This window comes from Lepidochelys kempii, chromosome 23 (genome assembly GCF_965140285.1).
Source record: "Lepidochelys kempii isolate rLepKem1 chromosome 23, rLepKem1.hap1, whole genome shotgun sequence".
NCBI lineage: Eukaryota > Metazoa > Chordata > Testudines > Cheloniidae > Lepidochelys > Lepidochelys kempii.
This window is the reverse complement of record NC_136402.1, coordinates 1,676,363-1,687,871: the sequence shown is the minus strand read 5'-3', so window position 1 is coordinate 1,687,871 and position 11,509 is coordinate 1,676,363. Positions and strand designations below refer to the sequence as shown.

General features: G+C 52.8%; 1 protein-coding gene across 1 annotated transcript; it reads left to right on the top strand.

Annotated features, from left to right (window-relative positions):
* Positions 1 to 1,859: 1,859 nt before the first annotated feature.
* Positions 1,860 to 7,020, top strand: LOC140902367 (cytochrome P450 2A13). The gene is made up of 4 exons (XM_073322385.2): positions 1,860 to 2,076; positions 4,807 to 4,956; positions 6,274 to 6,623; positions 6,997 to 7,020. Exons 1-4 carry the CDS (start codon positions 1,860 to 1,862, stop codon positions 7,018 to 7,020), a joined length of 741 nt encoding a protein of 246 aa, XP_073178486.2.
* Positions 7,021 to 11,509: the final 4,489 nt, after the last annotated feature.

Genomic DNA, 11,509 nt, shown 5'->3' with positions numbered 1-11,509 from the left:
CTGGAGACAAGGGGGAAGGAGGCGGATTTAATCAGGGATTGGATTTCCAGCAAAGACTTTGAAAGAGCTTTGAGTTTTGTGAACTGAGCCAAAACCCCGGGGGTTTGAGGCCAGCATAGGTCACACTTGGGTGTCTCTGGAGTCCCTCCAGCCCAGAGACCAATCCCACTTGTTGATCATGATTAAAGAAGGGGTCAGGTGTTTGCGGCTGTCCATAAATCACATAATATACTAGCGGGTGGGTGGGTCCTCACTGGTGCGTGACGGCATGTCTGTCAGTGGTTGTGAAGAAGTGGAAATTTCCTGAATGTTCTCTAGGACGAGTGTGTGTGCCTCAGTTTCCCCTATGTGTGGCACAAGTACAGGTGGCAGGACAAGGGCATGTGAGCATTGCAGAAAGCCCTGGAGGGCAGGTGCGTGTGACTGCCGGCTGGCTCTCTGGACCCAGACAATGGCCGGACACTCCGGAGTCTGGGAACTGATGGCCGGGGCCCATCCGTCGGAGAACAAAGAGAGAGGTGGAGGCCAGGCGACCGGTTTGGCCTGGAAAGAGGCAAAGGAAGGAGGAGGGGAACTCATAAACCTGTTTTACACGCTGGCTGAGAGTCACTGCTGACCGTGGAGTTGGGGTGCAGGGCTCCTCTGGGGGGAGGGGGTGGAAGCTTCCCCAAGTGGCCCATCCAGGTGGCCTCCCTGCGGGGAGTTCAGGGCGTGGAGCGGGGGGTGCTGAATGCGTTGAGGGCAGACCCAGGAGGCACTGAAGCCAGGGAGGCTTGCCCTGGTGACAGATGCCCCGAGGGGTGTCACACGACCAGAGGGTCCCGTCTGGCTGCATTCAGAGCCCATGACAGGGTGCCAGGGGGCCAGACAATCACCAACATCCGTGTGCAGGCTGTTCTGGGCAGCCCCTGGCTCTCTGCTAGCCACAGCACTCTGCGCCATTTGCGATGCATCGGCAGGACTCTGGCGGGGACATTTCCCGGGCTTGGCTGGGGAACAAGGACGGCCACGGCTTCCTTTCGCCGGGCTGCACCAGCCGTTCACTTGGCCACCGCGGGAACAGAACCCTTCTGCTGAGTCCCAGGGGGATGGAGGCGGCTGCAGAGCGAGGGCGGTCCCACTGCCCGAGCGAGGAAGGGAGGGCCTGGTTAGCTAGCGGGAGGTGTCCCGCGTGGACGGGGTGCCAGGGGAAAGAGAGAGTGTGTGAGTGAGAGAGGGGCTTGAGGGATGGACAGACAGACACGAGGGTGACTTGCATTTGTTCAGCTGGAATAAAGCAGCCTCAAGGGTCAAAGGTGCTAAGATGACCCTGACACTGTCAACGTCCATTAACCCAGGTTTGGGGTTTGAGACGCAGGGACCTCAGCCTGCCTAGCCCCCCGGCAAATGTCATTAACAAGCCTTTAAACTTCTATTAACGCTGCAGGAAAGAAAGAAAAGAAAAAAAAACCCAGCGAAAGCCTCTGGAGTGTAAAGGGTTGAATTAACCTGTTTAAACCCTGACCCTTGGTCTTTGGTAGTTTTATGGGGGGTAACAGGGTCTCCTTTGTCTGTGACTCTGCGAACGAGAGGGGCTTTGACTCTGACTGCAGCCGGTGCTGCCATTGTTGGACTCTGATGCTGTTTTCTAGGAAACAACACAAGACAAACCCACACAAAAGGGGCCAGAAGAGACCGGCAAAGGCCAAAAATGCAGCTTGCAGCCTCCCAGCTGGAAAACCACAGGCGTGGCCCGCGGGGGAGTATGTGGGGGAGGCTGCTGAATTAGGGGAAGGGGACGGGGATGCATGAGGAGGGGGAGGGACAGCAGGTGCCCTGTGTTTGGGGGGCTGGGGTGGGGAAGAGGCCGGGGCTGGTAGATGGGAGTGAGGAGAGGGCAGACGTCTGCCTCCCCGACGCTCCGTCCCCGTCTCAGATCAGCGAGTGCTACGGCCCCGTCCACACCCTCCACCTGGGCCCCCGGGGGGGGGGTGCTGTGCGGCTACCAGGCGGTGAAGGAGGCCCTGCCGGACCAGGCCGAGGAGTTCAGCGGACGCGGGGAACAAGCCGCCTTCAGCTGGCTCTTCGAGGGCTACGGTCAGTCGCGTGCGCGGGAGGGGAGTGAGCCGGGGGTGGGGGCGCAGAGGGGGCAGCTCCCGGCCGGGGCTGCGTGGGCTCGGTGCTGAGCTGCTCCAGCTGGGGGGTGCCAAGCCGTCCTGCCACAGCTCAGGAGTGCGAGTCCCGCCGCAGGGCAGACGGAGCTCTCTGCTTAGCGTTCACCCCGGATCGTCCTCTCGCACCACGCAGCCTTAATGTGGGGTCACAGGCAGTCCCCTGGGCTCCTCCGATCTAGGGCTGCAACCCCTCCAGGACTGTCTTTAACGAGCCACATGCCGAAACCTCCAGGAATACGTCCAACCACAATGGGCTGCCCTACTCCGCTGTCTCGCCGCCCAGGTGAGCCCGCCTGTGTGACAGATGGTCCCTTACGCCAAGAATCACAGCACTGCTCAGGTTACTCCCAAGGGACCATCCCGCACCCCTTGCCTGTTTCACATTAGGTCTCTCCCCAGGGCTGACGCTTGTAGCCAGGTCGGAAGAGTTATTAACTAGGGAAAGGAAACGAGAGAGACGCTTACAAGGTTAAAGCAGGTAAATGCAGAGACACACAAGTGCGTTCCAATCATAAGTTTCAAAGAGTAACAGCAATGTCTAGGGGTCCTCAGCCCGGGGGACACAGAGGTACCCCAGCTCTGCCAGGGGTCTGTCTTCTAGAGCCTGGCCTCGTTTTACAACGGGCTACATAAAAAGCGCTCGCGAGGTCCATACAAACTAAAATGTCAGACGGCCGGTTTATATTGCTCTATGGACTATCCACTGAGACTTCAGTGCCATATTTATATTCCAACTGATTTATTCCATAATTACATAATAAAAACGAGAAAGTCGGCCACTTGTCAGTAACAGTGCGGCTGGGACCCTTTTTTGTATTTCTGTGTCTGATTTTGTCAGCAAGTCGTTTTTAAAGGAGCTGAAACTTGGGGTATGCAAGACAGACCAGGCTCCTGAAAGGGGGACAGTCGTTTGGAAAGGTCGAGAGCCACTGGAAGCAAAATCTCTCCGTCCTTTAAGGCTAACCCAGACTAAGCAGTGGGGATCGTTTGTTTATGCCGCGTGATCCTTGCCCCTCTGAATTCAACCAGCATAAAGAGCCAGCTCTTCCTGGTTAGGGCTTTTTATTCCTTTCCCCCTCTGCACTGGGAGCTGCAAACTCAGGTGGCGGAAGGAATTCCCCTGCTTGACTCATCGGCGGCGTGGAGTGGGGAAAGTCTCTGGTCCTCTTTGATGTTCTGCCCAAGTTTGTCTTTTTGTAGATGGGCCTTGCAGGCAGGGCAGGACATGACAGACCTTCTGCGGGAGATCGGCACTGTGGTTACTGTCTCTCTCCTGTCTGGAGAGCTACACCGTCACAGCGGCTCACAATACAAATGCTTAAATAGGGCCGTACACCATGGGACACACACGTTCCAGGTGAGACGAATGCAGCCAGCAGTCTACAGCTGTGGAATCAGAGGGGAAAGTAAGCCGGAACAGTCCCTGAACCGGAACAGAGCCGGTGCGCCATGCCGGACCGGACCGGCTTCCCCAGGCCAGGGATTCAAAGGGCCAGGGGCTCCGGGCAGCAAGCGGAGCCCTCGGCCCTTTAAATTCCCACCAGAGCCCCGCTGCAGGACCCCTGGGGTAGCGGCAATGGGGCTCCCGTGGTGATTTAAAGGGCCAGGGGCTCGTGGCCACTGCAAGCCCTGGGCCTTTTAAATCTCCACCAGAGCCCTGGGGCAGCAGCTGGTAGCTCCAGTGATGATTTAAAGGGCCCGGGGATTTATGGCCCCGCCTCTTCCGGTTGAGGCCCCACCCCCTGCGCAGGACTCCGGCGTACTGGTCAGTCCTTTAAGTTACTTTCACCCCTGGGTGGAATAAAGTCGAATCACCAAACCCATTTTTTGGATTCTAATCCCTATTTTAACAATACTCGCCCACAGCTGAGCCAGCCTGGTTCCAGCCAGGCAGTTGTCAGGGATCCACCGAGGCCTGGGGTCCTTGGCATGAGCTGGCATCTGCTTTGCCCGCGTCGCAAGGTCGGGTGGGGGGGGGTGTCTGGCTGGGCCGTTCCCAGCATCTGCGAAATTATTTGCTGTCTTCATGCAGCCGCCGATCGAAGCAGGGAGCAGCCTCCTACCTGCTTGATTCTCAGAGCTGGGGAACTCATGGAAAGTTGGAGGGGGAAAAATAGTGGCAATATGACCGGGGATATTGCTCCACAATTCCCCACCACGCACGTGTGTGTGTGTGCCCAGGTGCACGCACGCCCCCCCCCCACATTTGGGGGGGCACGAATTGTTTGTTAAGGTGATATGCTTCTACAGCACCCAGCGTAATGGGATCCTGGCTTCTAGCTGCTCCCACGGTACAGTTAATACATAAAAAGAACAGGAGGACTTGGGGCACCTCAGAGACTAACCAATTTATTTGAGCATGAGCATCCGATGAAGTGGGCTGTAGCTCACGAAAGCTCATGCTCAACTAAATTGGTTAGTCTCTAAGGTGCCACGAGTCCTCCTTTTCTTTTTGCGAATACAGACTAACACGGCTGCTGCTCTGAAACCAGTTAATACATAAAGTCCCAGCCCAGCTCTGGGCAGAATCCACCCGGGGAAAAGGTTCTCATTAGCAGCCCCTTCTGGCTGATTGCGTTCTGTCTCTGCTAACCCACCCCCTCGCCTGCATCATGTTCTGGGTAGGAAACATGCCTTGCGCCCTCCCCCCCAGGAGCATCCTTCCGCGACGGGGAGAGAGCGAAGCAGCTGCGCCGATTCTCCATCACCACGCTGAGGAACTTCGGGGTGGGGAAGCGAGGCATCGAGGAGCGGATCCTGGAGGAGACTCGTTTCCTGCTGGAAGCCTTGCGGGGCATGAAAGGTTGGTCAGTGTCCTGTTCCTCCGGTGCCGGGGCCACGTGAGTCGGGGGCCAGACCCCCAGCTGGTGCGAACCGCCCATAGCTCCGTGACAGTCAATGGGGCCAGACCCCCAGCTGGTGCGAATTGTCACCGTTCCATTGACCTCGACACCAGTTACACACAGAGGTTCTTACCTGTGGACCTTTGCAAAGATGGTCAGTGTCATAACATCCACTGCGCCAATGGGGAAACTGAGTCACAGAGCGGGGAGGGACCCTACCCAAGGCCAGTGAGTGGGGTTCTAGCCTAGGACTTAAGATGTGGGCTCAATTCCCTGCTCCCCCGAAGATTGCCTGTCTTAGTCTGGGTGGCTGGGAGGGGAGGTGCTGCGGCAGCCAGGGGGACAGACCGCAGCAGAGCCAGGAACAGAGCTGGCGGCTCACGAGGGCGGGGACAGTTCTACCCCCCTGCTCCCACTGCACGACGCTGAGTCTCCAGGTGCAATGTAGCCAGGTGTGAACACGGCAGGTAGCAGCTGCAGGATCAGGACAGGAGTGACTCGGGGGGCTATGGGATCCATGGAGGGGAGACGGTCCGTGGCACAGCCCCCCAGCTCACATGTGCCCCACCTGTCACGGAGTCCCTGGGCGATGCTCTGGAACTGCTCCCCGTGAAGCCAGTCAGGACTCTGGGGAGTCTCCTCTCTGGGAGCAGCCTGTCTGCAGGACACACAGCTCACCCGGCTTCCACCTTCCTGGGTCTGACCTCGGAGCATTCAGCATCCTCTGCCCCTCCGTGCGCTTCCCACAGCGAGTCCACCCAGGCAGGGTCCTGGGGAAGCCAGAGGGTCCTGCCCCCCAACTCCGCAGTCAGACGTGACTCTCAGCCAGCCAGTAAAACAGAGGTTTATTAAACGACAGGAACATGGTCTAACACAGAGCTTGCAGGTGCAGAGAACAGGATCCCTCAGCCGGGTCCATCTTGGGGGGGCAGTGAGCCAGACAACCACGTCTGCCCTTCACTCCACGTCCCCAGCCAGCCCCAAACTGAAAACTTCTCACCTGATTCCTTTGTTCTCCAACCCTTTAGCTCTCACCTTGCAGGTGGGAAGGGCCAGGCCCTCAGTGGCCAGGAAACAGGGTGTCGGCCATTCTCTGTGTCCAGACCCCTGCACGCACCTGCCCTCTAGGACTCTGCAACCATCATACACCCTTATCCCACCACCTAGATACTTAAGAACTGCCTAGGGGAAACTGAGGCACCCCCACACTATTCAGAGGAAACATTAAGAACAGTCCCGCTTCGTCACACCACCCAACTCTGGTTGTACCCCCCTAGGTTTGCCCTTTGACCCCACCTACTTCCTGAGCCGCACGGTCTCCAACGTCATCAGCTCCGTGGTCTTCGGGGACCGGTTTGACTACGAGGACAAGGAGTTCCCCTCCCTGCTCTCCATGTGTCGCGGAGTGTGGGGGAGTCCAGGCCCTGCACCCCCGGTCCAGGCATTCACGGAGACTCTCAGCCAGCCAGTAAAACAGAAGGTTTATTGGACAACAGGGACACAGCCCAAAATAAAGCTTGTGGGGTACACTCAGTCACAGCTCGGCAGCGAGTTTGACATGGGAGCAGGGTCCTGTGTGTGTCGCTCCATCGTGATTCAAAGGAAGCCGACGGTCAGGGAATGCCGGGTCAGTGTGGCTATGGCAAACTCAAATGCCCGGGATTGTATTCTGAGTTCTGTTCACCCGGCGTCAATCCAGAGTCACTCCCTGCCTGCAGGGGGGGCAGGGCCGGATCCTGATCTCAGCTCCCATGGGATCAATCCAGAGTCACTCCCTGCCTGCAGGGGGGGGCAGGGCCGGATCCTGATCTCAGCTCCCATGGGATCAATCCAGAGTCACTCCCTGACTGCAGTGGGGAGATTTGATAAGACTCTTTCATATCCACTCTTAGTCGTCTCTTTTCCAAGCTGAAAAGGCCCAGTCTTCTCTCCGCATACGGAATCTGTTCCAGACCCCTAATGATTTTTGTTGCTCTTCTCTGTACCTTTTTCGATTCCAGTCTATCCTTTTTGAGATGGTGTGACCAGACCTACTCGCCAGTCACCGTCAAAGCCAATTTTAGAAGAACTTAATGAGGCTGTTAAGAATGCTGGAGACACAACTCGGTTTCTGTGAACCAACATGGCTGTGGCATCCTACTTTCTATTTAAGCAAGAGATACCACACACTGCAAACTGGAGGCCAATGTTAAGTGCATGGTCACTTGTTCATCCTGAAGTGGGACACTGGTTCCAAACAAGACCGGCAAATGCTCACTGTCTTTCTGCAAAAAACTCAGCTGACTCTCTTGAAACGTGGTGCAACAGTGAAAGACTCGGGAGTTGAAAAAGAGAAGAATTCTCTCACTATATTCAAACTATGAGCATACATGGCCGACAAATGCACCAATGCGAATAGGCATCAAGTATTAAGTCGTTGCGTACGTTATCTTGCTGTCCGTGGTCGGCCAGTAGATGCACTCTAGGTGTTCAGGTACGAGAAGACACATCAGCTGCATCTGTGACATCTTAGAAGAGTTAAATGCTTGTCAGTGGGACCCCGAAGAGACGGCTGCTTGTGCGTTTGGTGGAGCTACAAACCTCTCTGGAAGACACAGTGGAGCACAAGCTTTGCTCAGAGAAAAGTGTAACCCTGGTCTCTCCCATGCACCCTGCAGAGGCCACCCACTCCAGCTAGCACTAGTACCAGCTGCAGAGTCTTCAAAAGACATTTAAAAAGCCACAAACTGAATGGCGTTGTTATACTCTTTTTATTCAGCAAGAGTCCAAAAGGACTGAACATTTTGGAAACAAATAGAAGATACACTGGGACTGAGGGTCAAATGAGTCCAATCTGGGAAAGCCCGCTGGCTTTCTCATGAGTGATTCTTGGCAGTTGTCTTAAAATTACTGCAACCGTTATTACTGGCTTTAGAAAGTATCCACTGAGATAGGACAGATCTAAGTAGTGAGGCTGGTGGACTCCTTTTGTTACCAAGTTCAGAGAAGACTGTCGCCTTCCTCTCTCTTGTAAGTCTACTGTTGAAACCACTTGGATCATTAAACAATGTCATCCAGGCATCTGCTACAACAGGAGTCGATCTTTGTCCAGAAATAGAAGCTACCCTTGGATCAATCCGAGAGCTATCCATTGGAAAAGTGCTGGAAGAAGCAAAGACTTCAGTCCAGAAGCTGACTAATGAAGGTACTTATATTGACTCCATAAGCGAAGAGGACAAGAAGTGTTTGTTAAGCCAGCTGAAAAAGTACAAAGACTTGATTCTTACAAATCTACAATAGAGATTTCTGGGTTCTATTCAACCTCCATGTAGCTTTTACAGATGCCTGTCTTATAAAACACCGACAGGTGCATGGAGTGAGGCACGACCAGCCATGGGGCTGCCATGTGCTCAGGGCAGAATAGAGAATTTGAACACAGAGTGGAATATCATAGGATGATCGAATGAAGATTTAACTTCAGCTTCTTTATCATCACTAGTGGCTCGATCCGATCTTTACGCCCTGTTTCCTGGGATGAAAGTCGGAATTTCATCTCTTGCTTCTCCCAGTCACAACGGCTACAGCTGAGCATATTTTTCCCTCATTGAATAGAATTTTGTGTTCTGAAAGAAGTCACCTCTGGCCTGGTCAGGAGCATGTCATGAAGGACTGGAAGTACCAGACACACAAGAAGACACCAAAGAGTGCAAAATTGCAACACGAAACCAAGAGGGATGTAGATGTCGTGCTTCATAGTAGGCTTAAGTAGCCAGCTTTAATTTTTGTGATGGTTTTAAAACATGAGTGAAATCTAAGAAAATGGTCGTGAAACATTTTTCAGTTTTTACTATGGTGCCACACATCCCACGTTCGCCCTCACAGTCTCAACTCTCATCAGCCCTCACCCCACCCCCCCGAATATTCCAACACCCCCCCCTAATTTCAATTCCTGGGGAAAACACTGGTTGGGCCTTGGAGAAAAGAGAGCGATTTACAGCAAAGAGCTGAAATGTGGGTAGTGGAATCCTGGGGCAGGGGGTTCAGGACACAAAACATGTTTAAAATAAAGGGGAAAAAGGACTCCTAGATTCAGTATGAATCCAGGATGTTTGAGACGTGTGTTTAAATACAATGGAGCTTACTCAACCCTTTTGAGCTGATTTGATTTAAGCACCTCCTTCTGAAATAGCCTGGTGACTATTGCCTTCACTGAGTCCATAGACCTCAGTCTAGATGTCATTATGTCCACCAAGGTTGATGACATTAGTTATCAGTGATGAGGTTTGCTGGGCGTTGACCCGCAGCAACGGGGGGGGGGGGGGATGGTGAGCTCTGATTATTGTATTAAATGAAATAAACCGCTAGGGTTCAGGCTTCCTAGTAACTCAAAGTCCTTAAAAGTTTAAAAATAAGATAGCTTCAAAACCAGTCAAGGGTCAGGCTGCAGGGTTCACCCATCCTTGTATCAAATCAGAACGTGCGGCACGAATGCTCAGACATTGGTGAGTGATGAGGATTCGTAAGGTGGTTACCATGGTTGCACCAGCTCCATTTTTATTTAAAAACAAGACCTGAACTTTGAGCAGGAAAGAAACATGTTTAAAATGAAAAAAACACCCTAAGTCGTTGGTTCCCTGACACCTGCAAGGCCCCCCGGCCGGAGAGGGAACACGGACACCAAGGAGCGCTGTGAGTGGTGATTTCATCCTGTGAGAAGGCCCTGCAGTGCTCTGCTTTGTCACTGGAAAGAAGGAAATGTCTTTTCACTGAAAGTTAGCCCAAAGCATCCCAGTTGTGCAGACAATTTAATTTTCACCCGCAGATCACAAAAGGGAAGGTTTGGGGAGAGGCTGCGTAAATTCCTCATGTCACTATTAGTGCCGAGTTGTAGTGATCAGCTCAGCCTGCTGGCTACAGACTTGGACGTTACGCTGGTTTGAAACAAAGAGTTAGGATGGTATGAAAACCAGAGGGTTTTTTTGGGAGGGGGAGACTGTCTCCTTATAACAGAAACTATCTTGACCAGAATGGCTGCTGCAGGACTGCAAGACGAGCTGGGTTTCTTGCTTTTTGAACTCTGAAAATGTATATTCGATAATGTCACTCTTTGTCCGTGCCCTTCTTGCAAATAATGAGAGATGTCTTTATTGCTGTGTGGTCTGTTTAGCCTGGCTATTTCCCCCCAGGCAGGTAAAACCCCATGTTAAGTATCGTGTTGCTTAATATGTTTAGGAAACAACAGCAGCAAGAAAACCCTGGTCTTACCCAGCTTGTACAGGGGCTTGATGTACTGAGGGAATAATATTAACTAAACTGCTGCTTGTTCTTTAACCCAAAGGCCCAAATACACGTGGGGGGAAGAGAGAATAACCCTGTGCCAGCCTCCCTTTACCCTGTGGTGGAAGGGAACTTTCTGCAATTGGCTTTTAAATGTGGCGGGGGGGTTAAAAATGGGTCTTTAAAAAGTAATTTTCAAGGTTTAAATTGTTGTTTGTGATTTAGGGCCTGTTAGGGTTCCGCCCCCACTCTGAACTCTGGGGTACAGATGTGGGGACCCGCATGAAAGACCCCCTGAGCTTATTCTTACCAACTTAGGTTAAAACATCCCCAAGGCACAGATTCCTTTCTTGCCTTGGGATCGCTGCCACCACCAAGTGATTTAACCAACACTCAGGGAAAGGACCACTTGGAGTCCTATTCCCCCAAAATATTTCCCCAAGCCCTTCCACCCCCTTTCCTGGGGAGGCTTAGAAGAATACCCTAACCAACTGGTTACAAAATGATCAGACCCAACCCCCTGGGTCTTGGAACAATGGAAAAATCACTCCAGTTCCTAAAAAGAAGGATTTTATTTAAAGAGAAAAAGGTAAAAGAATCCCCTCTGTAAACTTGGCCTGGTAGTTAATCTTACAGAGTGGCAGAAAATTCAAAGAGCCCAGGGGAACCCCCTCTCACTTTAGTCTCAAAGTTACAACAAAACAGGGATAAACCTCCCTCTAGCAAAGGGAAAATTCACAAGGTGAGAAAACAAAGATAAACTAATCCACCTTGCCTGGCTGTTACTTACAAGTTTGAAACATGAGAGACTTGTTTAGAAAGATTTGGAGAACATGGATTCATTTCCAGTCCCTCTTAGTCCCAAGAGCAAACAAACACACAAACAAAGAACCCAAATAAAGCCTCTCCCCCGCAAGATTTGAAAGTATCTTTTGTCTCCATTGGTTCCTTTGGTCAGGTGCCAACCAGGTTACTTGAGCTTCTTAACCCCTTACACCAGGGACTGGGTCAGGAGGCTCCTTCCAGTCCAATGTCTTCGGCTGAAACTTTTCCAGCCTCAGGTATCCAATAACCCCCCCCCCCGCACCGATGTTTAGTCAACTATGATACCAGTCAGCTCTGTGTTCTTGGGGAACCAGGGTGCAGTATCCAGCCTGTCTGACTCATGAAAGACACCCCCCCCCCCCAGCCTCTCCTTAAACCAAAACCCATCAGAGAAAAAACTTGCAGAGAGCAATGAAGGGCAGATGGGAGACA